This window comes from Neoarius graeffei, chromosome 13 (genome assembly GCF_027579695.1).
Source record: "Neoarius graeffei isolate fNeoGra1 chromosome 13, fNeoGra1.pri, whole genome shotgun sequence".
Taxonomy (NCBI): Eukaryota; Metazoa; Chordata; class Actinopteri; order Siluriformes; family Ariidae; genus Neoarius; species Neoarius graeffei.
In genome coordinates, this window is record NC_083581.1 from 22,999,263 (window position 1) to 23,026,518 (window position 27,256).

The 27,256-nt window shown below is 40.6% G+C and overlaps 1 protein-coding gene and 1 long non-coding RNA gene across 3 annotated transcripts in view; one reads left to right on the forward strand and one right to left on the reverse strand.

Annotated features, from left to right (window-relative positions):
- The window catches only part of LOC132896493 (solute carrier family 26 member 9-like), a 103,036-nt gene that overhangs the window by 59,317 nt on the left and 16,463 nt on the right, over nucleotides 1-27,256 (reverse strand). Inside the window, exons 10-17 of the mRNA XM_060937355.1 lie at nucleotides 24,797-24,874; nucleotides 24,579-24,674; nucleotides 24,253-24,359; nucleotides 24,074-24,143; nucleotides 23,880-23,972; nucleotides 23,532-23,687; nucleotides 23,052-23,297; nucleotides 22,345-22,399 (exon numbers count right to left, since the gene is read on the reverse strand). Of these exons, the coding sequence (XP_060793338.1) occupies nucleotides 22,345-22,399; nucleotides 23,052-23,297; nucleotides 23,532-23,687; nucleotides 23,880-23,972; nucleotides 24,074-24,143; nucleotides 24,253-24,359; nucleotides 24,579-24,674; nucleotides 24,797-24,874 (901 nt within the window). The remainder of the gene's footprint in view (nucleotides 1-22,344; nucleotides 22,400-23,051; nucleotides 23,298-23,531; nucleotides 23,688-23,879; nucleotides 23,973-24,073; nucleotides 24,144-24,252; nucleotides 24,360-24,578; nucleotides 24,675-24,796; nucleotides 24,875-27,256) is intronic.
- Nucleotides 4,277-25,366, forward strand: LOC132896494 (uncharacterized). Of its 2 annotated transcripts, none has more exons than XR_009656065.1 (4): nucleotides 4,277-4,349; nucleotides 22,175-22,318; nucleotides 23,643-23,744; nucleotides 24,802-25,366. It is a non-coding gene; the product is annotated as an uncharacterized LOC132896494 (long non-coding RNA). The 2 variants fall into 2 exon arrangements; XR_009656064.1 differs by lacking the exon at nucleotides 4,277-4,349 and adding an exon at nucleotides 21,708-21,938.

Sequence of the window (27,256 nt, forward strand, 5' to 3'; positions counted from 1 at the left end):
GTGCCAGCACCGTTTCAGGAATATTGAAACCCACTATGGTCTCAGCACCTACCTGGACACAAGATTTAAAAACTTTGGGTTCCGGGACATGGCAAATGTTAACACAGTGGAAAAAAAAAACTTGTTGCTGAAATGCAGTCACTGAGCCAGTCCTCAGTCTATTCAGAATCAGATCCTCAACCTAGCACAAGCTCTGCCACCAGCACTGCCTCAGCAATGGCTCCTGCAACTACCTCACACTACCCTGCAGGAGCTTCTCCATCCCCAGCTGCAGCAAAAGGCGGGATATGGACAGAGTTTGACACTCAAATCCTGGAATCGCAGCAGCATCGCACAGCTGGCACTGATGTGACTATTGAAATGCGCCGGTACACGGAAGAGAAGCCAATTGCACGGGATGGAGACCCACTTCTTTGGTGGAAAATGAATGAACCTACATTTCCCTCTCTGAGCAAGATTGCAAAAAAACATCTGGGAGTAATTTCAACATCCGTACCTGCAGAAAGGATTTTCTCTAAGGCGTGACAGTTAATAACTCAGAGAAGAAGTACAATAAAAGGGAAGAATGTAAACATGTTACTGTTCCTGAACAAAAACCTTTGAATCTGTTATCAACATGGGAACAGAGCCAAAAGGGCACCTCAAGGGATACTTCCTTAGAGGGCTTTGTGAGCAAAGAGCCAAAGGTTACAAGGCACTTGTAGTTTACACCTGATTTGTACTACTGACTTTATTTTTCACACATATTTGCATGCAATGGAAAGTATTTTTTGTGTTGTTTATATTGTTATATTTATTACATTATTGCTTTTGTTTACTTATTTTGCACTACTGACTTTGTTACTTTATTACTGACTTTATTTTTCACAAATATTTGCGTGCAATGGAAGGTATTTTTTGTGGTGTTGTTAACATTGTTATATTTTTGTTACATTGTTGCTTTTTTGTTATTTTGCACTAGTAACTTTTTTCTTAAACAATTTTGTGTAGCAGAAGGTGATAAGGGAATTATTTTATTATTAATATACTGTTACATTGTTTTATATTGTTGTAGTTTGTTAATAAAAAACATTTTTATTTGCCTAAAATCTTTGTCCTGTGTTTTATCATACTCATAATCAACTAAAAAAGGCAAAATCACAAAATTATTCAATGATCATAACATTTCAAGTAAAAAGTATCGGTATTGGCGATACTAGCCCTGTATTTACTTGGTATCGGATCGATACCCAAATTCCCAGTATCATCCAACCCTAGCGGTGGTCTCTAGTATGAATGAATGCCCTGTGAGCCGGTTTTGGTGAAAAAAATGCTATGGTTCTCCTGTTTCAGGTTGTTCTAGTTTTCTGGAGGAGTGGGTGGCAGGAGAATGACAGGATTTCAGCACTTACTCATTAATATTCATGACATGTGAATGTGTTACCTCTGATTGGCTAACAGCAATCAGTAAACGTGTTACCTCTGATTGGCTAACAGCACTGTGACGCTACCTCCAGTGGGTCAGAACAAGTGGATTTGGGTGTCGTTGTAAAAACTGTTTTGATTAGCTATTATGGTCTTGACATCGATGTTTTGACCAATAACAATGTAGATAACACGAATTTTACATCACATTCAACGAGATTTAAACGAGACTAAAGATGGCGACTTACAAATAATGTGTAAACATCGTTGGAGTTAATAAAGTTTGAACAGCATGAAGGAACATACCCCAACCCCCCGAAATTAATAAAAAAAAAAATTGTCAATGGATTTGGCATAATATAAAAAGGTCGTTTTTTTACTCAGAAAAATCGGAAATCCGCTGAAAAGTGGAAAACTCTCATCCCTGCCTAGCTTGTGACCATGTCATGCATGCTAACGTGGAGAATATGAACATGCTATTTTGTAACAAAAACCTTCGAACAAAAAGTTCATGTTTTACTTACATCTTGTGAGCTGGTGGTCGATCGTCTTGACTACAGATCCAGGTATTAAAAACAACCTCGAAGCAAAACCACTACTGAAGGCACCAAAGTTTGAAAAGTCACTGTGGTTGAAATGATCAGAACACAGTACTAACGTTGCATTATACTTTGCTGGTGGTGTTCCAAAGATAAATTCCAACCATTTATTCTTCAGCTCTTCTTTCTTGCAACGTTGCTCCGCTTAGGTTTCATTTCTATCGGCGGCTCCAGCCCGATTTTGGATGCTCGTAACTCGCGCAGGGGAGATCCCAGCCTCCCCAAACTTGGCAGCCAAAGACATCTGCCCTCTCCCTAACGAACCAGCGCTGCCAGGGTGGGCTAGCCCTGCACCTCGGGACGTAATTTGCCCCGAGGCGAGCCGCAGCGCTCCGCTAAGGTTTCGTTTCTGTCGGCGGCTCCAGCCCGACTTTGAACGCTCATAACTTGTGCAGGGGAGGTCCCAGCCTCCCTAAACATGCAACGTTGATGTGTTACTGCCACAAATAACACAGGCACGAACTTGTCCAAGCATGTTTTCAGCTTGCTGTTAGGTCCTCTTTGTTAAATAACACAGGCACGAACTTGTCCAGACATGTTTTCAACTTGCTGTTAGGTCCTCTTCGTTAGCTACTGATGAGATGGGCTCTGCTATCTCTCCTTGCGTTTAAATCCAAACTTTCTTCCCGTGGGCCTTCGCAAGCCAAGGTGGGCGAGGCCATGAATACTAATTTTCAAAGTGACGTAACTTCATATGGCTTTTTCTGATCCACTAATTTTTCTGACTATTTTCTTTCATAAGCTAATACAGGGAATGGGAGTAGAATTACATTTTCACATGCAGCATGCATATGCAACTCAGAGTGAACTATGGTATTTCAAAAAGAGCCAGTATTAAACGTTTTTGGTGGAAGGGCACCTTTAAAGTCTATTTTCCTGTAAAGCTGTTTTGCAACAATGTCGTTAAAAGCACTATACAAATAAACTGACTTGACAAATAAAGTTACTACTAATGATGGAGACTGAATAAACATCTTACACTGGACACACTGAACAAGATGAATGTTTGAAATGATGAGTAATTGTCACTTTGTCAAAGATGTGATATTTCATATCTGACATGGAAGGCCTCCGCTTGACGTCATTAGATTAGATGGGGGGAAAAGTTTTCTTTGAGTAAATGAAAATGCAGCAGAAGAGGAAAGTAAAAAATACAACAAAATAAAAATGATAGTGCAAATTTATTGATGAAAAACAGAAAAAAGGGGTATAGTTTAAATGCCAAAACTGACCACAAAGTCCTATCAAAAAATTCACAAACAGGAACTGTCATTTCCTTGCCTTGCCAATTCCACCTCATTTCTTCTCCTCATTCCCCTTTGATTCTTGGTCATATTGACTAGTACCCCGGGAGGCTAGTTAGTTGGAGATCTTCTTGTCATTCCTCATGCCAGCAATCTGCCCTTCCCCCATAAATGTCACTGCCGCCTCATCTGTCTCTGAACCCCCTGACTTGTACACTGTTGCCTCAGAATATCGTGATGTGGGAGAGGTTTTCAGTAACCTTTACCTCCACATCACCCTTGTGGTTGTGCCACTGATAATCTTCCTGGAACATACTTACCTACCAGTCAGCTGTATAATCCGTCCCCCAGAGAGAGGAACCATGGAGAAATACATTAATGACTCCCTTGCTGTCTGTACCATCCAACCATCATCTTCCCCAGTTGGCGCTGGCTTCTTTGTGTCCAAGAAAGATGGCTCTGTGCACCCATGTATTAATTACCAAGGCTACAACATCACCACCATAAACAACAATTACCATTTGCCCCTGATCAACTTGGCATTTGACCCTCACAGAGCCACAGTTTTCACTAAACTGGATTTAAAGAACACATATCCTCTGGTCATGATAAGAGAGGGAGATGAGTGGAAGACAACCTTCAACAGCCCCCATCACTTCAAATATTTGGTAACACCTTTCAGTTTAACCAACACCCCTGCTGTGTTCGAGGATTTGGAAAATGATGTCCTCAAATTTCCTTAACCATTTTGTTTTTGTTTACATGGATGACATCCTCATCTTCTCTTACCACCTCAAGGGATACACCATCCATGTTCATCAAGTACTTCAAAGACTCCTGGAGAACAAATTACTTGTAAAAGTAGAAAAAATTGTGTGACGTCTATGAGACATAACTCATAGTTCTATGAAGTTGAATACTGTTTAAGAATGTCATGGTACTGATTTGTGCTTTTATTTTGAAAATCCTTCATAGAGCACATTTTAAGCTTTCACTTCCTGTTGGTTAAAAACCGGAAAATGTTGGTGGTGCAGAAGAGGCTACACATTTGCTATGCGTGAATGTAGTTCCACCCTCATTTAAGAACTGATAAATCAATGTCGTAAGTTCATCTATTTCATTGTTTGTGTTGAAGTTTATGTATTAAGTAATATTTGATTTAAAAACAAGGTGTTAAAAGTTGAAGGTTAAAAAAAGGGAATTTGTGGCTTTCTATTGAATAATTCATCTGTGTGTAGTAGCGACAGCAGCATGATGCTCTGTTTGTAAACAGAGAAGATAACGTAAGATTCAGTGTCTCTCTTTTTCTCTTTCTGTATTTGTTATGCACTTTTCACTCCATGTCATTGTGAAGGAGTCATCAGTAAACGTCCCTCAGACCACTACGAATGACTCATTGTCTCTTTGAGTGGAGTTTAGCTTCGTGTTTAGTTAGCGGTTGCTACACCCTTACAAAAACACTAAAGTGAAAAGACAGAAGAGATCAGTAAAATACCAGAATGCCTTCTGAAAGTGTAAAATCGTCATCCTTGAGTGCACGATCAACAGCCTCTTCATCTAACACAGCAGGATGCGCACAGGCAAAGGCTAAGGCAGCGAAGATAAGAGCAGCATATGCATCACAGCAGCTCAAGCTAAAGCTAGAATTTGCTTCTAAAGACTTGGGGACAAGTGCAAGAGATGCCCAAGCACAGTTTGAAAAAACAAGAATAGATGCAGAACTTGAAGCATTAAAACTGCAATGTGAAGCTGAGGCCACATCCGCAGAAGCACAAGCACTGGAAATGGCAGAGGGGCTGCAAGTAATAGATGAAGCTGTAGTGACAAAATCTGTATACAGTCAAATTGAACGAACCAGTGAATATGTGAGCTCACAGAATGCTTTAAAACACAGTATTAATTCTCCATACTCCCCTGTTGCTGGACCATCACGCATGGAACTGGATGAGAGTTTAGTGCAGCAGCACCCCCTAGTGGCAGATTATGCACAACCACCCCCGACTGATTATAAAACAGTGCATAAAACAGATGATGTATATTTACCTCCAATAACAGCAAACCACATTAAAACAGAAATCCAGTGGCCATACTTCAGCCCTAAAGGAAATATTCACCTGTCCACACCTAACAGAATGAATGTGCATGCTCAACCCTATGTCCCAGTGCAAGCTCCTTCATCCAGCTCAAACCCCGCCATTGAGCCCCTAGCACAATACTTCACCAAAAGAGATCTCGCAACCTCAGGCCTGTACCAATTTGACGACAAACCCAAAAAGTACCGTGCATGGCATGCATCATTCACCAGTATCATCAGTGATGTTAACCTGAGTGCAGCCCAACAACTCGACCTCATGACAAAATGGCTAGGCAAACAGCCAAGTGAATACGTGAAATGAATATGTTCAGTGTACATCAGTAATCCCACTGCAGCACTACAAAAGGCATAGGAACATCTCCATGAGTGTTATGCAGTTCCAGAGATCATGGAGAAGTCACTGTTTCAGTGTCTCGAGAATTTCCCGAGGCTCACAAGCAAAGATCACATCAAGCTCTGGGAACTTGGAGATTTGCTGACTGAGGTACTTGGTGCTAAGGAAGACGGCTACCTCACAGGTCTGTTATATTTGGACACCTCACAGGGAATCTCAGTAATATCAGTAAAATTGCCTTTTGGACTTCCAGAGAAGTGGCTATCAGCTGGATCGAGATACAAGGAGGAAAACAATGGCTGTTTCCCTCCCTTCAAGTATTTCTGCAGGTTCGGGTGCTATGAAGCGAAAAAACGTAATGATCCCAGCTTCATGCACCAAAGGAGCACCACAACCCCTATGAAACCAGACAGATTCACCTCAAAGAAATTCAACAATGACAGACCCATCTCAGTTCACAAAACTGATGTTTCTTCAGGCAGGACCAACAGGCAAATCAAGGACGATCCTTCAAAGACCTGCCCAGTGCACAACAAACCACACTCACTCAGTCACTGTAGAGCATTCAGAAACAAACCTATGCATGAAAGAAAAGCCTTCCTCAAAAATGAAGGAATATGTTTCCGATGTTGTGCATCCAACTCGCACCTCGCTAAAGATTGCAAGTTATCAGTTAAATGCTTGGAATGTGATAGCACTAACCACATCTCGGTTATGCATCCTGGCTCACAACCTTCAACTTCAAAGGCTCCTTCGCACCCACAAGATGATGGCGGGGAGGGAGAAGTTAATGTTGACACACCAGCCGTTACCTCAAGCTGCACCGAGGTTTGCAGCATAAGCCAATGGGGTCGCTCTTGTGCAAAGATCTGTCTAGCCAAGGTCTACCCAAAGGAAGCTAGGGACAAGGCAGTCAATGTCTGTGTGATCATGGACAACCAGAGCAACCGCTCACTAGCCAAACCAGAGTTCTTCAACCTATTCGGGGTAGAAAGTGAATCAGTCCCATACCAGCTAAGAACCTGCTCTGGTTTCGTAGATACATCAGGTAGACGTGCAGAAGGATTCCAAATTGAATCTCTGGATAGCAAAACAGTTATTTCCCTCCCACCACTCATAGAGTGTAGCGAGATCTTGAACAATCGTTTGGAAATCCCAACACCAAATGCTGTACTGCACCAACCACATCTCCAGCATATTGCTGAGCACCTCCCAGAGCTAGATCCAAATGCAGAAATCCTGTTGCTTCTTGGAAGAGATGTTTTGAGAGCGCATAAGGTTCGACAGCAGATTAACGGGCCACACAATGCACCATTCGCTCAACGTCTAGATCTCGGCTGGGTTGTAGTGGGGGAGTTGTGTCTGGGAAATGTCCATAAGCCTACTGTCAGCAACTTCAAGACCAGTGTGTTGGAGGATGGTCATCGCTCGATATTTCAACCATGCACAAACTACGTGCATATCAAGGGAAAACAAGACGGTTTCAACAGGACTACAGATAAGACATTGGGACAGACAGTGTTTAACAGAACAGCGCAGGACAACAGACTTTCTCCATCCATCAAAGACACCATCTTCATGAACAGAATGGATGGTGACATCTACAGAAATAATGACAATAGTTGGGTCGCCCCTTTACCATTTAAAGAACCACGCCAGCCTCTTCCCAACAACAGAGAGCAGGCGGTCAATAGGTTCACATCCCTGCAAAGAACACTGAAAAGAAGACCAGAAATGCAAGAACAGTACATTGCATTCATGGACAAAATCTTCCAAAATGAGCACGCCGAGGTGGCACCACCGCTGAAGGACAACGAAGAATGCTGGTACCTCCCCACCTTCGGAGTATATCACCCACAAAAGCCCAACCAAATCAGGGTTGTCTTCGACTCCAGCGCTCAGTACCATGGTGTCTCCCTCAATGATGTGTTGCTGACCGGCCCGGATTTGAACAATACCCTTATCGGAGTTCTTCTTCAGTTCCAGAAGGAAAAGGTAGCGGTGTTAGCAGACATCCAACAGATGTTTCATTGTTTCGTAGTGTGGGAGGACCACCGCAACTTCCTCCACTTTTTGTGGTACAAGGACAATGATACCACAAAAGAGGTAATCGAGTATCGGATGAAGGTTCATGTCTTTGGCAATAGCCCTTCACCTGCTGTCTCCATCTACGGGTTGAGAAGAGCCATCAGAGAAGGAACAGAGCAGTATGGAGCAGATACTGTTAAATTCGTGGGAAAGCACTTCTACATTGATGATGGGCTGATCTCTGTAACAACCGATTATGAAGCCATCGACTTGTTGAAAAGGACACAGGCCTCCCTTGGAGAATCCAACCTACACCTTCACAAGTTTGCCTCGAACAGTCAATCAGTTTTGAGGGCCTTTCCCCCAGAAGACTGTGGAATGATTGTTAAGGACTTAGATATCACTGGAGAGACACCAGTCACACAGCGCAAACTGGGTCTTCTCTGGGAGACATCTACGGACACCTTCACCTTTGTCGCATCTACCAAATCCAAGCCATTCACTTGCCGTGGGGTTCTGTCCACAATAAATAGCATCTTCGATCCCTTGGGTCTGTTGGCACCCATCACCATCCAGGGAAGGATGCTGCTGCGGGAGCTCACCTTTGTGCTCTCAGACTAGGACACTCCCCTTCCAGAAGAGAAGCTGGACAAATAGGACACTTGGCAAAGATCCCTCCAAGAACTCAGGAAACTGCATGTACAACGTACATACTCAAACAAGTCACTTTCCAAGGCAGAACGCACTGAGCTATGCATTTTTTCAGATGCTTCTACAAAGGCAATCGGGGCCGTGGCTTACCTCAAGACAGTGCAAAAGGATGGACAAATTGAGGTCAGTTTCATCATGGGTAAGGCTAAGTTGATTCCCCAGTCTGAACCCACAATCCCACAACTAGAACTGTGTGAAGCTGTCTTAGCTGTCCAGATGGCAGATCTCATCCAAGATGAGCTAGATATCAAACTCGATGCTGTGAACTTTTATACTGACAGCAAGGTAGTCCTGGGTTACATCCATAATACGACCAAGAGATTTTATGTCTACGTCCATAACAGGGTGCAGCGTATACACCAGTCCTCAAAACCCAAGCAGTGGCACTTTGTCCATTCAGAGGACAACCCCACTGATCATGCATCTAGGTCTTTACTTGTATCTTGCCTAGCAACCTCCACTTGGTTTTCTGGACCACCCTTTCTGAGATCGCCACCAGTGAAGGAGGTACAAACAGCCAAAGGTTTTGAACTCGTAAAACCAGAAAGTGACATCGAAATCAGGCCAAAGGTAAAGACTTGTAAAACTCACCTAAACGAGGCAATGCTCACACCACACCACTTTGAACGCTTCTCAAGTCTACGTTCACTTCTCAGAGGCATCGCCTTCCTCATTCACACTGCCAAATCATTTCAAAGGGAATGTCAACAAGTGCAAAGGGTGGCATCGATGCAAACATCCCCGTGCACCAGAGGAACTGGACCAAGCCATGTATGTTGTTCTCAAAGCTACACAAAGGTCTGCCTTTCAGAAGGAACTTGCTGCTCTTAAAGAAGGAAAACCAGTTCACAAAAATAGCTGCCTCCAAAAGCTCAGTCCTATCCTTAAGGTTGACTTGATCAGTGTAGGAGGCCGGCTACAACATTCTGACCTGCAGACTGGTGAAAAGCAACCCATAATCTTGCCTAGAGACAGCCATGTATCTCTTCTAATGACACGCCACCATCATGAGCAAACAAGGCACCAGGGTCGTCATGTCACTGAAGGAGCTGTAAGGGCAGCAGGGCTGTGGATCTTAGGTGGCAAGAGACTCATCAACTCAGTGATCCACAACTGTTACATGCAAGAAGCTCAGAGGGAAGTTTGTGGAGCAACACATGGCAGACTTACCACCAGAACTCCTACAGGCATGCCCACCTTTTACATATGTAGGACTTGATGTTTTTGGTCCTTGGTTAGTTGCAGTGAGATGGACTCAAGGAGGAGAAGCAGAAAGCAAAATATGGGCCATCATGTTTAGTTGCATGAGTTCCAGAGCGGTCCATATTGAACTATTAGTGTCTATGGACACATCAAGTTGCATAAATGCACTTAGGCACTTTTTTGCTATCAGACGCCCAGCCAGACAGCTCAGATCAGACTGCGGCACTAATTTCATCAGCGCAAGCAAAGAACTTGGGATTAACAAAGACCATCTGGATCCAAATATCCAGAGGCACCTCAGCGAACAAGGATGTGTTTGGGAGTTCAACCCACCCCATGCTTCACACAAGGGGGGATGCTGGGAAAGGATGATCATAACAGCAAGAAGGATCTTGGATTCTATGCTACTGCAACTTGACACTCACCTAACACACGAAGTGCTAGCAACATTAATGGCAGAGGTCACTGCCATTATGAATGCATGCCCTCTTGTACCAGTAGCCTATCCATGGACCCAGACAACCCCCAAATACTCTCTCCATCAGTACTCCTCACTCAGAAGACCACCATCCCACCACCCCCTGGCAGCTTCACAGAGAAGGATTTCTACACAAATCCGTGGCGACAACTCCAAGCTCTTGCTAACAGGTTTTGGTCACACTGGCGACAAGAGTACCTACCCCATCTACAGCACAGACAGAAGTGGACAACACCTCATCGAAACCTACAAGTCAGAGATATCGTCTTACTGAGAGAGAAGCAAGCCGAGTGCAACTCTTGGCCCATGGGCAGGATTACTGCCACATTCCCTAGGAAAGATGGACATGTCAGAAAGGTTCAGGTCAAGACTATGGAGCAAAGCATTGTAAAGATGTTCGTTAGACCTATTGCAGAAGTCGTTTTGCTTCTCTCAGAAGACAACCATAAGAACTGATTGAGTTCCTCAAAATTTAGGTTTAGTGACCTCACAGAGGTCAGGCAGGGAGTGTGACATCTATGAGATGTAATTCGTAGTTCTATGAAGTTGAATACTGTTTAAGAATGTCATGGTACTGACTTGTGCTTTTATTTTGAAAATCATTGGTAGAGCACATTTTAAACTTTCACTTCCTGTTGGTTAAAAACTGGAAAATGTTGGTGGTGCAGAAGAGGCTACACACTTGCTATGCGTGAATGTAGTTACACCCTCATTTAAGAACTGATACATCAATGTCGTAAGTTGATCTATTTCATTGTTTGTGTTGAAACAATGAAACCTTAGCTTGCATGCACATCTGAAACCTCAGCTTGCATACGATGGGAAGCTTTCAAAACTTTCATTAGGGGTCAAATTATTGGATTTTGTAGCTCAAAATCCAAACATTCTAGACAAGAACTGAAACAGTTGGAGAGACAGATAAGTGAGTTAGAAAAGAATGTATACCAGAATAACACAGTAGCTGAACATGATAAATTAGTCCTTCTAAGGGCCCGCTATAATGAAATGTCAGCAGGTAGAGCGGCTGCAAAAATGCTGAAATTAAAGCAGAACTTTTACAAACATGGAGATAAAGCAGGAAAACTGCTTGCTTGGCAGATCAAAAAAAGACAAGTGGAGCGAGCCATTATCACAATTGAAAATCCTTCAGGAAATATTATAGACCCAGTAAAGATAAATGAAGCATTCAGAGATTATTATGAGAAGTTATATAGTGCAGAATGCGCCCCTAATAATGAGTTACAGTCACAATTTTTAGATGATCTTGATTTGCCTCAGATTTCAGGAGAGGATCAGATGAATCTTGAAGAGGGGATAACTAAAGAAGAAATATCAGCAGCTATTGATGGTATAACAGCAGGGAAAATGCCAGGCCCAGATGGCCTCCCTATAGACATTTATAGAAAATTTAAAGAAAAGTTGATAGGTCATCTTTTGGATATGATGCTTGAGGCATTTCAACAAGGCCTTCTTCCTGCATCAATGAGGGAAGCCTTAATCACATTACTACCAAAACCAGGAAAAAGCAAAACAAAATGCGAAAATATGCGTCCAATAAGCCTCCTTAATTCAGACACCAAAATATTATGTAAAGTTTTAGCAAGGAGATTGGAAGTAGTGCTGCCTAGATTAATAGGAGAGGACCAGAATGGCTTTATTCAACGTAGACAAGGATTTCATAATGTAAGAAGACTACTCAATATCCTCCATTACCAGAAAAACGGGCATGACACTGCTGTCTTGTCACTCGATGCAGAGAAGGCCTTTGATAGGGTGGAGTGGCCCTATTTGTTTGAACTTTTGGTTAAGTTTGGTTTTGGGGAGAGATTTTGCAAATGGGTTAGAATTCTCTGTAATAACTTAGTAGCTGAGGTGCTTATGAACAATATGGTGTCCAAACCTTTCAACATATCCAGGGGCTGTCAGCAGGGATCACCTCTCTCTCCTCTTTGCAATTTCTACAGAACCCTTTGCAATTGTGGTTAGAAAGCATACAGATGTAGTTGGTATTACTGTTGGCTAGGTGGAACACAAAATTGCTTTATTTGCTAATGATGTTCTTTTTTTTAAACATCTTAGGTCTTCTATACCTGCTCTGTTAGAGCTTATTCATAGATATGGGAAGATATCTGGGTATAAGATTAATAACTCAAAAAGCATGTTAATGCTATTAGACGATCATGATAGAGATCAGCTGCAGAATGTTCCAGACATTTTTCATTTAACTGATAACTTTACATATTTGGGAATAAAAATTGCACCAAAACTTGAGAACATTGTCTCTGCAAATTATGATCCCCTTTTCGAAAATATTTCTAACTCTATTGAAAGATGGACATCTCTACCCATATCCTTAATTGGTCGCATAAATGTCCTGAAAATGAATATCATACCTAAACTGTTGTACCTATTCCAGAATATCCCCTTACCACCTCCAAAGCACCTTTTCAAAAGACTTAATCTATTTACTAACTTTATCTGGAACAGCAGACATCCCAGACTCCGCCTTTCACTTCTGTACTTGCCATATGATAGAGGAGGGCTTCAGTGTCCCAACTTGCAATGGTATTATTGGGCTACTCAGCTCAGAACCATTATGTTCTACTTCTCTTCACAAGGTATACCATCTTGGGTCAACATGGAATCAAATGCAATCACACCTGGCCTGCCCCTAAATCTATACTTATATTCGGCTGATCTCAAAGATATTAGAAAAATTGTCTTAACCCAATAGTTCTCAGTATGATTAATGTTTGGTATGTTGTTAAGAGATATATTTTGGCATACCAAATGACCTGTCTGGTTATAGCCCCATTTGGGGTAATACAAATTTTATAGCAGGGCAGTTGGATGCAGGCTTTATGATTTGGGCAGAGAAAGGGATAAAGTCCATAGCAGATATGTATTCTTCCAACAAGCTTTTGTCCTTTGAGGAAATTGTTAATATATTTAATATATCTAAAAAACACTTCTTTAAATATTTACAAATAAGAAATTTTATTTTTGTGTCTCAAAGGAATTCTTTAGATATACCAATTCTAAACATATTAGAGAAGGAAATGGTAAAAGATTGCTATAATAGAGGTTTAATTTCTCAGTTTTATGGCATTATAATGTCAGGATCACAAGAATCATCACTTCATAAATTAGAAGCTTGGAGGGAAGACTTAAAAGAAGACTTGTCTATGAATGATTGGATGGAGGCATGTAAGGAAGCTCAAACCCAAACAGTAAGTGTTAGATTGAAATTGTTACAATATAAATGGTTGATGCAGACTTATGTAACTCTGACTATTCTACATAAATACAATAAAAACATTCCTGATACCCGCATAAAATGTAACAAACTCAAAGGCGATCTTTATCATTGCATATGGGAGCGTGAACACACAAATACTGTACATTCTGGAGGGGGGTAAAGGACATGATCAATAAAATTATAAATCTCAACCTAGTGCTATCAGCTAAAACGTATATTCTACATTTATATCCTCTTGAATCTTCATTGAGAAGAAGGGAATATATTTTCATTGATATGTGCTTGTTACAAGCGAAACATTTAATTGCTTTATTTTGGAAGAAAACAAAAGTGCCAAGTGTAACAGACTGGTTAAAAGAAATGGCAATGAATGTGGCCATGGAAAAAATAACCTATATAGTGAAAGGTAAATGCAGGAGATTTGAAGAAGTCTGGAGCCCATTCTTATCCTTTCTTGAAGATGGTGGAGTTAATGGGATGTCAGATGTGATGAGTGAAAGCTGAAGCCATTTAATGAGAAGCTATTTTTGTTTTAGTTTTGTTTTTCTTTGAAGTTGCTGACATTTGTTTGTTTTGTTTGTTTGGGTTTTACTGTTAGTGTCTTCTTTTCATGTTATTTTCTTGTAACATATATTTATTGTCAAAATGTTCAGATGTATGTATGTAAGTATGTAGTATATGTATGTATGTATGTTAAAACTTAATAAAAAATATTTGGGGAAAAAATAACTGATGAATTAATGTCGTAAGTTGATCTATTTCATTGTTTGTGTTGAAGTTTATGTATTAAGTAATATTTGATTTAAAAACAAGCTGTTAAAAGTTGAAGGTTAAAAAAAGGGAATTTGTGGCTTTCTATTGAATAATTCATCTGTGTTTAGTAGCAACAGCATCATGATACTCTGTAAACAGAGATGACGATGTAAGATTCAGCGTATCTCTTTTTCTCTTTCTGTATTTGTTATGCACTTTTCACTCCATGTCATTGTGAAGGAGTCATCAGTAAACATCCCTCAGACCACTACGAATGACTCATTGTCTCTTTGAGTGGAGTTTAGCTTCGTGTTTAGTTAGCAGTTGCTACACCCTTACTAGAATACTAAAATTTGAGTTCCATATCAACTCACTATGCTTTTTGGGTTACACCATTGACAGCAGGCAGGTGAAGATTCCCAGGCAGTGGCAGAGGCCAAAACCCACTTCCCTCAAACAGTATCAGTGATTTCTGGGCTTTGCCAATTTCTACCACTGCTTCATCAGAGACAACAGCCAGGTGGCAGTGTCCCTTACCCTACTTACCTCCTCTTCCACCCCTTTCTCTTGGACCCCTCGGGCAGATTAAGCCTTCACTGATCTCAAAAAACACTTCACTTCTGCTCCCATTCTGATTCAGCCTGTCCCCTCATGCCAGTTCATAGTGGAGGTGGATGCTACTGACACTGGGTTGGGGGCAGTCCTTTCCCAACGCTCCGTCCTAGACCAAAATCTTCATCCTTACACCTACTTTTCTTGCCACCTATACCCCACTGAGCACAACTACAAAGTTGGGAACTATGAGTTGCTTGCTGTGAAGCTCGCCTTGGAAGAGTAGAAATACTGGCTTTAGGGGGCAGAACATCCTTGTTTTGTTTGGACTGACCATAAAAACCATCTAGACAGCTAAATGCCTTAACTCCTTTAAAGCCTGTTGGGCACTGTTTTTTGGTTGTTTCAGTTTCACCCTCACCTACTGTCTTGACTCCAAGAACATGGAACCTGATGCCCTCTCCCGACAGTATGTCTCAGAAGGAGCCCCCTCCAATCCTAACACCATCAGTTACCTGGGAGATCAAATCCCTAGTTAAAGAGGCCCATTGGACTCAACCTGACCCAGGTTATGGTCCCCTTGTTTATCAGTCAGAACCTGAAAGCCATGCTCCACTGAATCACTACCGGAGTTATTACAGTTTTGAAATTTTCATTCTTAGTTTTTAGTTTTATTTAGTGTTTCAGTTTGTTTGTTTGTTTTTTAATTGCAGTTTAGTTAGTTTGATAAGTGCATAAATACTTTGTTTTATTTTGAGGAATTGACTAGTTTTAGTTTTTCAGGTATTGCACAAAAAGCATCTTCTTCTTTGGAGTTTTACAGTAGCCTGCATTACTGCCACCTTCCAGAACTATTCCATTACTGTCTTGAGGAGGAAAACAAAATGAAAATGAAAACAAAGCTTGTTTTACCTGCAATTCTATTTCACTTAAAGTTTTAACTTTTTTAAACTTGTGTTTTTATTTCAGTGAACAAAATTATTTTTTACTGCTAGTTTTGGTTTTAGTCTTAGTTTTTATTAACTATATTAACCATGATCACCACCAGTAATCCATCCCATCATCCTGGAGCACACAACTGGCCACAATATGTTCACAACTCCCTGACTAGCACTGCTACCAGTATGTCCCCTTTGAATGTTGTTTGGGCTATCATCCACCTTTGTCTCCTGCTCAGAAAGATGAGGATTACCATACCATTGGAACAGCATCTCTGCTGATGCTGCAAGGTCTGGGGGGATGCTCGCTCTGCCCTGCTCAACTCTGTTTATAGCAGTTGGTGTATTACTGTCCACCACAAGACCCCTGCACCCAACTACCAATCGGATCTGAAAGTTTGGCTTTCTTCCAAGGGAAATACTTTAAGAACAGATTTCTCATTGCTACATTGGTCTGTTTGAAATGTTTAGCATAATTAATCCCTCTGCTTTAAAACTAAAGCTACCGACATCCATGAAATCCCTCGATTACGTTCATTATGTCTTATATTATATATGGTTATTTTTTTCTTTTTTATCAGACATCTAGTTTTAGGTTTGTTTACCTGACATGTTTCGACGTACATAACTGTTGTCTTCCTCAGAGTGTCACCGGATGTTGTTGGTGACGCATCTTATCAGCTGATGTTTCCGAAGGCATGACCTTCCTATCTGGTTTGACAGGTCGGTCACGTCTTCTGCTGTCCGTTTGTCCCCTGCAAGATGGCACTCCAGGTATGGGAGAGCATGTATGCTCCCTCATCCCGGTTGATGGTCCTCAGGCTTTGCTTTCGGATCTCCATGGCCTCCCTGATCCAGCACTGATGTTTGTTATCTTCTGTGCAGATGACTCTGGCATTCCCCCAGTCCATAATGTGATTTTCTCTTTTGCAGTGGTCTGTTATGGCTGACTTGTAATTTTCCTGTTGTGCCTTTTCTTTTATTGTTCAGGTTTGTCTTGTAGCTGTCTCCTTTTCGCACTCTTTCTTATGTTCGTTTTTCCTTGTGGTGAAGCTCCTCCCTGTCTCCCCAATGTAGGTTTTATTGCATAATTGGCATGGAATCTCATATATGGTGTTGCATTTGTTTTCCGGATGTATTCTGTCTTTGGGATGAACCAGGATCTGACGGAGTGTTGTGTGTGGTTTGACAGGTGTGTTGATGTTGTGTTTCCTCATTACTCTTTGGATGCGTTCTGTTATTCCTCTGATGTATGGCAATGTTACTACTCCCCTGTGTTCTTGTTTGTTGCTTTGTTTTTTCTCTTTCTTCTGTGTTTTGTTGTTCTTGACCTGTTCTGCCCCTTTGGATATTGCCCACTGTGGATATTGACATGTCTTCAGTGCATGTTGTATGTGTTGTTCCTCCTGTTCTTTGTCCTGTGGATCTGTGATTTATTGTTGCGCGTTCATGTAATGTTCTGACTACTGATAATTTGTGCATTATGGGGTGTTTGGAAGTCCAGTTTAAATATTGGTCGGTGTGTGTGGGTTTTCTGTGTACTTTTATTTTGATGTCCCCATTCTCTGTGTGTTGTATTTTTAGGTCCAAAAATGCTATTGACTGCTCCATTTCCTCTTCATGTGTGAATTTTATGTTGCCAGTATTGTCTATGGTGTTGAGATGGTCGGTGAGTTGTTGAGTGTATCCCGTCTTCACTTTTTCCAGTATATCATCCATGTAACATTTCCAGAGTGTTGGTCTGTATTCTGCCGGTATTGTAGTGAGTGCTTTCTGCTCCAGGTCTTCCATGAAAAAGCCGCACATGATGGCCGATAGTGGGTCTCCCATGGCAAAACCTTCCTTTTGTCTGTGTATTGTATTCCTAAACTGAAAGTATGTGGATGTGGCGATGAATTGAAGGAGTTGAGTGATGTCTTGTACTGTGAGGTTTGTGCATTTCCTGAGCATCCTGTCTGTTTTTAATCTGTCTTGCACTACCTGTATGGTGGCTTCCGTGGGTGTTCTGGTGAAAAGAGATATGACGTCATGTGATATGAAAACTTCGTCTTGCTGCATTTTGATGTTGTTTAGTTCTTCTGCCAGTTGTTTTGAGTTTTTGCAGTGTTGGTCTGTGAGTCCTAGTAATGGTTTGATTATTTCGGCAAATGCTTTTGATAGGTTGTGTGTCACTGAGCCAATGCTGTCTACTATAGGGCGTAATGGTGTTCCTGGTTTGTGTATTTTTGGTGTGCCGTAAATCCTTGGGATGACGTTGGCTGTGGGTACTAGGTGATTGTATGCCTGTTTATCTATTTTATTTTCATTGAGTAGTGGTTTGAGTAGTGCATTGAGTTTCTTTTTCTTGTTTTCGGTTGGGTCTTTTCTTAATATCTCATAGGTGTTCCAGCATCTTTTTGTTCATATTCATCGGTGTCCATGATAACTGTTGTTCTGCCTTTGTCTGCTGGGAGGATTGTGATGTCTTTATTTTTTGCTAATGTTCTCATGGCTTTGGCTTCCTGTTTGGTGATGTTGCTGGGTGGTGGTTTGGCCGTTTTCAATATGCCAGCTATTGCATTTCTTAGTGCTGCTTTTTGTCCCTGATCCTGTATTTTTTCGCATGCTAATTCAGTTGCCAGAATGAATTCATCGTGAGGTATATTGTTCGGTGTGACAGTGTAATTAAGTCCTTTTTCTAGTATACTGCGTTCTGCTTGTGAGAATTTGTACCTTGATATGTTGTGGATCCATTTGTCATTGATGTGTGTGTGCTCCGGTTCTGCCTTCTTTTTCTGTGCGATGAGTCCGTCCAGTTTTCGGATTTGTCGGGTTTTTGTCTTGGTGAATTCCTGCTCGTGTATGTTTGCCAATTCATCGCCACATCCACATACTTTCAGTTTAGGAATACAATACACAGACAAAAGGAAGGTTTTGCCATGGGAGACCCACTATCGGCCATCATGTGTGGCTTTTTCATGGAAGACCTGGAGCAGAAAGCACTCACTACAATACCGGCAGAATACAGACCAACACACTGGAAATGTTACGTGGATGATATACTGGAAAAAGTGAAGACGGGATACACTCAACAACTCACCGACCATCTCAACACCATAGACAATACTGGCAACATAAAATTCACACATGAAGAGGAAACGGAGCAGTCAATAGCATTTTTGGACCTAAAAATACAACACACAGAGAATGGGGACATCAAAATAAAAGTACACAGAAAACCCACACATACCGACCAATATTTAAACTGGACTTCCGAACACCCCATAATGCACAAATTATCAGTAGTCAGAACATTACATGAACGCGCAACAATAATCACAGATCCACAGGACAGAGAACAGGAGGAACAACACATACAACATGCACTGAAGACATGTCAATATCCACAGTGGGCAATATCCAAAGGGGCAGAACAGGTCAAAAACAACAAAACACAGAAGAAAGAGAAAAAACAAAGCAACAAACAAGAACACAGGGGAGTAGTGACATTGCCATACATCAGAGGAATAACAGAACGCATCCAAAGAGTAATGAGGAAACACAACATCAACACACCTGTCAAACCACACACAACACTCCGTCAGATCCTGGTTCATCCCAAAGACAGAATACATCCGGAAAACAAATGCAACACCATATATGAGATTCCATGCCAATCATGCAATAAAACCTACATCAGGGAGACAGGGAGGAGCTTCACCACAAGGAAAAATGAACATAAGAAAGAGTGCGAAAAGGAGACAGCTACAAGACAAACCTGAACAATAAAAGAAAAGGCACAACAGGAAAATTACAAGTCAGCCATAACAGACCACTGCAAAAGAGAAAATCACATTATGTACTGGAGGAATGCCAGAGTCATCCGCACAGAAGATAACAAACATCAGCGCTGGATCAGGGAGGCCATGGAGATCCAAAAGCGAAGCCCGAGGACCATCAACCGGGATGAGGGAGCATACAACCCCGATTCCAAAAAAGTTGGGACAAAGTACAAATTGTAAATAAAAATGGAATGCAATGATGTGGAAGTTTCAAAATTCCATATTTTATTCAGAATAGAACATAGATGACATATCAAATGTTTAAAATGAGAAAATGTATCATTTAAAGAGAAAAATTAGGTGATTTTAAATTTCATGACAACACATCTCAAAAAAGTTGGGACAAGGCCATGTTTACCACTGTGAGACATCCCCTTTTCTCTTTACAACAGTCTGTAAACGTCTGGTGACTGAGGAGACAAGTTGCTCAAGTTTAGGGATAGGAATGTTAACCCATTCTTGTCTAATGTAGGATTCTAGTTGCTCAACTGTCTTAGGTCTTTTTCGTCGTATCTTCCGTTTTATGATGCGCCAAATGTTTTCTATGGGTGAAAGATCTGGACTGCAGGCTGGCCAGTTCAGTACCCAGACCCTTCTTCTACACAGCCATGATGCTGTAATTGATGCAGTATGTGGTTTGGCATTGTCATGTTGGAAAATGCAAGGTCTTCCCTGAAAGAGATGTCATCTGGATGGGAGCATATGTCGCTCTAGAACCTGGATATACCTTTCAGCATTGATGGTGTCTTTCCAGATGTGTAAGCTGCCCATGCCACATGCACTAATGCAACCCCATACCATCAGAGATGCAGGCTTCTGAACTGAGTGTTGATAACAACTTGGGTCATCCTTCTCCTTGTGAGGACTGGGACTGTTTTGGCCTCTAGAGGCCACTGTTATTTCCTTTTCTGGTCATGTTTGTTTTGGGCCTCTAGAGGTCACCACTGTGTTCTGTGTTTTTGTCTTATTGCCTGTTTCCTGCCCCGCCCTGTCCTTAATTAGTTTGTGTATAAATACCCCTCTGTTTGTTCCCTTGTCACGGAGTCTTTTTCCTATGTTATGCTGTTAGTGCTAGTTCCCTCTGTCCCATGTACCTTGCCTTTGTCTTTGTATTCTTGGTTCTTGCTTCTTTCTTTTGGACTTTGTGGATTTTGTTTTTGACCTTTTTGATCTTCTGAGCGTTTGAGTTTTTGCCTTTTTTCTTATTTGGATTTTGGACTTTGACCCTTTTGGATATTTTTATTTTTGTGATCTTCTGAGCTTTTGGATTTTCTTTTAGTTTTTTTCCATCAGATTTTATATATTGTACATAGTGTAAATAAACTGTTTTTTGATACTCTACTTTCGCCTCATGCCTCTGTACTTGAGTTATCTCCCTGGTGGCCTAGTGGGGGTTTGCTGGATTATCACACCAGCGACCTGGGTTCGAATCCCAGCAAAACCCTAACACTCCTCTTTAGTCCAAATGACATGGTGTCCCTGATTTCCATAAAAAACTTCAAATTTTGATTCATCTGACCACAGAACAGTTTTCCACTTTGCCACAGTCCATTTTAAATGAGCCTTGGCCCACAGAAGACGTCTGCACTTCTGGATCGTGTTTAGATACGGCTTCTTCTTTGAACTATAGAGTTTTAGCTGGCAACGGCGGATGGCACAGTGAATTGTGTTCACAGATAATGTTCTCTGGAAAAATTTCTGAGCCAATTTTGTGATTTCCAATACAGAAGCATGCCTGTATGTGATGCAGTGCCGTCTAAGGGCCCGAAGATCACAGGCACCCAGTATGGTTTTCCGGCCTTGACCCTTACGCACAGAGATTCTTCCAGATTCTCTGAATCTTTTGATGATATTATGCACTGTAGATGATATGTTCAAACTCTTTGCAATTTTACACTGTCAAACTCCTTTCTGATATTGCTCTACTATTTGTCGGTGCAGAATTAGGGGGATTGGTGATCCTCTTCCCATCTTTACTTCTGAGAGCCGCTGCCACTCCAAGATGCTCTTTTTATACCCAGTCATGTTAATGACCTATTGCCAATTGACCTAATGAGTTGTAATTTGGTCCTCCAGCTGTTCCTTTTTTGTACCTTTAACTTTTCCAGCCTCTTATTGCCCCTGTCCCAACTTTTTTGAGATGTGTTGCTGTCATGAAATTTCAAATGAGCCAATATTTGGCATGAAATTTCAAAATGTCTCACTTTCGACATTTGATATGTTGTCTATGTTCTATTGTGAAGACAATATCAGTTTTTGAGATTTGTAAATTATTGCATTCCGTTTTTATTTACAATTTGTACTTTGTCCCAACTTTTTTGGAATCGGGGTTGTACATGCTCTCCCATACCTGGAGTGCCATCTTGCAGGGGATGAACGGACAGCAGAAGATGTGACCGACCTGTCAAACCAGACAGGAAGGTCACGCCTTCGGAAACATCAGCTGATAAAATGCATCACCAACAACATCCGGTGACACTCTGAGGAAGACGACAGTTACGTACATCGAAACATGTCAGGTAAACAAACCTAAAACTAGATGTCTGATAAAAAAGAAAAAACTAACCATGTCCATGAAATCCATCTCAATTTCCATTTTTCCCTCTTAAAACCTATGCTTCTATTTTTCCCACTTAAAACCAGTCCTTCATTCCTCCATTGTTTGCAATACTTTTAAATTGTCCCTTTTCAAAATTGCCAAGAGGTCAGCTGAATGTTTATATCAACCTCAATGAATGCAGCATACTTTCAACAGAGCAAAGCCAAGAAGAACCAAAAGCAAAGCCAAGAAGAAAAGTCTAGGACAAAGACATGAAGCAAGGACTGTACATAATCCAAGCAAGACTTTACACCATAGCCCTGCTGCCTCTAACTAAATTACACAAGGCAGGTATTTTGGGTGAGTAAAAGAAAAAAAAAAATCACCTTGCACATTTGATAGGTATAGGCTAATCCCCAGTGCGCTGTAAATGTTGCTCATCTGCAAGAAAAATAATCATAAATTACATTAAAATCATAGAATATTTCAGTGGTAATTAAATAGTTATCACAGGTATGATATCTGAAGTTAAAAGACTTTATATAATACTATCTATATAATACTACATCTATAAAATGTGCCACTATAGTGATGCCATTTTATCACCTTAGCAGCATGACTTAATGTTAGTTAGACCACAGCAATGTGGAGTTTTTGATTGTGATTAGTCAGAAGGTGCTGATTAATTTCACATTAGAAAGTCCTCAGGACAAAAGACTTTGTGGCTTCTTTGTGCCATGAGGAACTGTGTTTTTGTCTTATTAACTTCGAGAGAGGGAAATAGAGAGGTTGGTGAAGGAATGACTGTGTGTAGCTTCTACAATGTATGTTATAAAAATAACTAATTTGTTGGCAATCCACAAAGCAGAACATAATTATAAACTTATAAAACATTGCTTTCTAAACTGATAATATGTGCTGTTCTTTAATAAAATTTTAAAACTGCTGGCTTTGGCAAATTGATGTGCTATAAGAAGAATTAAACACTTCAAGATGTGCTATTATTGGAAAATAACTTTGTCAAATCCACTATTAACTATTTTCCTACAACAGCACATCCTGTCATGTTTTATTTGTTATTTACAGTATTGACCTTGGTAAGAACTTTAATGCCCATTAGGTCGATGAAACAGACTCCTCCCAGGTCCAAGATAAGTGTATGAAAAGGGACAGGCTGCATCTCTATCATAACAGGAGGGGTGCTGGCAGGCTCGGGCTCTGGAAGCTGGTCAGTTTGGTTCATGATATCACAGTATGGATTGATGTAACTCGTGGGTGTATTATCGCTGCCCAAGCCAATGGTGTAAAAATCACTCTGCAGATCAATTTGTGAAGTATTCTGAAAGTGGAATGAGGAGTACATAATGACAATTTACCTGAAATTTCAAACAAGATATTACAATAAGATTTTTACAATTTAACAGTTTAAGTATATGCAACATTAAGCAATTTAAAACTACACTAGAACTTGATGTTTGCATATATCATTTTGAACAACTACATTTAAAAATGTTCTCTGTGAAATTTTCCTGCATCTGTGTTAGTGAATGCAAAAAAAAAAAAGATTCTGCACCTGTGTCTTCATGGTAACTAGTGAGCTCAATTTCCTCTTCCTGGCAGTTGCTTTCTCCTGACTCTGCTTGGATTTTAGTTCTTGTTTTTCTTTCTCCTGCTGTTTTTTCAGAAACTTCTTCCTGGCCAGAAGCACCTTGCCTGGGTCAAGCCCTGTCTGACAACCACCAAGAAATGCAGACATAGAAAAGATCTTGACAACTTTGCATGCTAGGTAAAACTAAGGTGATATAGTATATGGACATTTAGTAATTGAAACATACATCATTTCACCAATGATGTGATCATTAAGATTTGTTCATATACAATCCACAAATTCACTGTGATTAATTCACTGTGATCAACATACTTTTTTGATAACCTTGCGGCGAAATATCTCTGCATTGGCAAAGTAAATAGGTGAGCAGTAACTCACTATTTTCACACCTTCAATGGCTTTCACCTGAATAAAAATACAAGACATACATTTCTACTATTATTTCACTAACACTAAAAAGAGTGTAAGAACCAGTAAATACTGAATAGCAAGCTCTGAGGCTTTACCTTATTGTAGACTTTAGGGTTCTCGTACAAGTCTGTATCCAAGACCTGAGCCACTTCTGAGCCATTACGACTAGCAGTAACACAGTCACCAAAAAACATCATCATTCATGACAACATCAAATATAAGAAAACCGTACCATGTGAGTGTAGTAAAGTAATTCCATTCAGGGTTCACTTACAACTGAGTCTGGAAAATGACAACCAGAATGGAGAAGCTCACCCCAATAGCAACACCATAAGGCAGACTCAGGAAAAAGGTTGCCAGGAAAGAGACAACCCATACACACTGTAGTGAAAATTAAAATGTGTGTGACTGCCCACAGCTGGATGCAGCTCAAAAATAAAATTATACTCTGACTGCAATCATATTAAAACCTCTACAATAATAGCTGAAAGATTGTATAAATCTATAATTAAAATCATACACTGTGTGTTCTGGTGTTACTCAGGGTCGCATGCTCAGTCCCTATTGAATTTGTTCTATGTTAAATATAGCATAACCCACACAGTCTAGTTTGTTCTTCTTCCAGAGATAGTATGGATCTGTGATCTGTAGGAGTGTATTCTTCAGGTTAACAGCTATGAGAGCTCCTAACACAGACTAAAACAAAAACACAATTATTGCTTAGAGCTAATATAAGAAGAAAAATAAATGGATAAATTATATTATCTTTTATATATGGAAAAGTAGATGTTAACATATTAATGTTTGATCTTTCTTACCTTAGGGAGTGGTTTGAGAAAAGCTCCCAGAACCAGCATGGTGATCATGACAACCAGCATAACACACAAACTAGCAAACTGAGAAGCAACAACATGACAGTAGTTATATATAAGAAAACTTGGGAATGGTTTAGTAAGAGTGGCATGAAGAAAGAGACAGAAGGCATATTGATGGCAGCGCAAGAACAAGCAGTTAGAACAAGACATATAAGAAAAGTTATTGCCAAGGAACCTATTGATGGAACATGCAGAATGTGTGTGGAAAAAGAAGAGACTGTGGCACACATATTAGTAGAATGCCTCCCATTCAACAAAAAGTGATATGAACATCAAGCTGGAACATCAAGTGATATGAACATCAAGTCCTGGAAAATGAAAACGTGACATTACTTTGGGATACCAAAATTCAGACAGACAAGGTTTTAGAACACTCATGACCAGATATTGTAGTGGTGGAAAAAGAAAACAACATCTGTGCTACCACAGACATCACCTGCCTTTTCGATACACAGATAAAAGACAAAGAAAAACTCAAAAAATATAATGAACTGAAGCATGAAATAAAGAGAATTTGGGATTGCAAAAATGTTCTCATTATTCCCATAATTATAGGGGTACTTGGCAGAGTGAGTATGAACTTCTCAGGTTGGCTGAAGAAAACTGAGTTGAGCACGAACTTTAGCACTATGCAGAAAGCTTGTCTTTTGGGATCAGCAAGGATCATAAGAAAGGTGCTGGATACCTAAAGTCATGGGAAATGACTTTATATCCAACAAAATCAAACTCCAGCAGTTAACATCAAATGCTGGAATATGGCTTTATTATTATTATTATTATTATTATTAAGAAGAATAATTTTCCAGGGCGGCACGGTGGTGTAGTGGTTAGCACTGTCGCCTCACAGCAAGAAGGTCCGGGTTCGAGCCCCGTGGCCGGCGAGGGCCTTTCTGTGTGGAGTTTGCATGTTCTCCCCGTGTCTGCGTGGGTTTCTTCCGGGTGCTCCGGTTTCCCCTACAGTCCAAAGACATGCAGGTTAGGTTAACTGGTGACTCTAAAATTGACCGTAGGTGTGAGTGTGAATGGTTGTCTGTGTTTGTGTGTTAGCCCTGTGATGACCTGGCGACTTGTCCAGGGTGTGCCCCGTAGTCAGCTGGGATAGGCTCCAGCTTGCCTGCGACCCTGTAGAACAGGATAAAGTGGCTAGAGATAATGAGATGAGATAATTTTCCACTTAATTTAACATGAGTGTGTAATAAAAACATTTTTAAAAATAGCCACAAGCAGCGATCTGCAGCATCCAAACAGTCTTAGCAAACATCACTCCAGTGGCCAGTCCGTGACAATGTACATAGAACAATAAAGAATCTATACACTTATGTGAAGTTTTCTGACAATAGCTCAATGATAGTTGTGTGAAATTCCTGCTGAAAGCTGGTTGGCTGAAGGTGGCCATGTTTCTGAAGTAATTCAGTGGTGATCAAAAATCCAGTTACAGAGTAGCACATTGTTGCAGCACACCAAATTTCAACACAGTCAGACTTTTGGCTTCTGAGAAATCAGTATTTCAACACAACTCTGCCCCTTTTCAGTGGTTAAGCTCCAAGCTTTGTGGGTTTGTTTTTGTTGTTGTTTTTTAATCACCTCATGATGAATCCTATGTCATACATGCATTTCAAGTTTTATGTAATTCCATGTAGGCATTTATGAAGTACCACTTGGGATGACTGGCATTTGGCAGCCATATTGTTTACAAAATTGATTGCTATTAAGTTTCACACTGTCCTTTTTTTAAAATCACCTTAAGATGAATCCTATTTCATCAAAAAAGAAAATTAGTATTTTGATACTGAATTTGTGACAACCTGCAAAAATCCTAGGACTAGTGCTCAAAGGTAGGGGTTGCATATTGTGAAAATTATTGTAAATTGGAATAGGGGGCCTACAAATAATTCAAATAGCAAATTTATATGGGTTGAGCAAAGGAATCAGCAATAACAAGAAATCTCACTGTGGCTCTTATTTTCCAAGAGATATGCTTGCTTTTGTAAGGAAAAACAAGAAAACATGCATACACACACACACGCCCCAGTGGCCAATTTCAGGGAGATTACATCAAATAGTAGTGGAGCCATACTTAATCCTACCATTCAAGTTTTGTGACGATAGCTCAATTATAGCTTCATCAAATACCTGCTGAAATCTGACTGGCTAATGATGACCATGTCTTTTTTTTTTTTAAAGTGATCAGGTTATTCTCAAAAAGCCACATACTGTATGTACAGATTAGCACGAAAACGCACCATACCAAATTTCAGCTCAATCAGCCTTACAGTTCATGAGAAACAGGCCCTCTAACCTTGCCCTACCCCTTAGCCATATCCATGCCCCAAACTTTACAGATCAGCTCAGAATCGTCTCTATATGCCATTCAAGTTTCATATGAATGCACAAATTTATTCA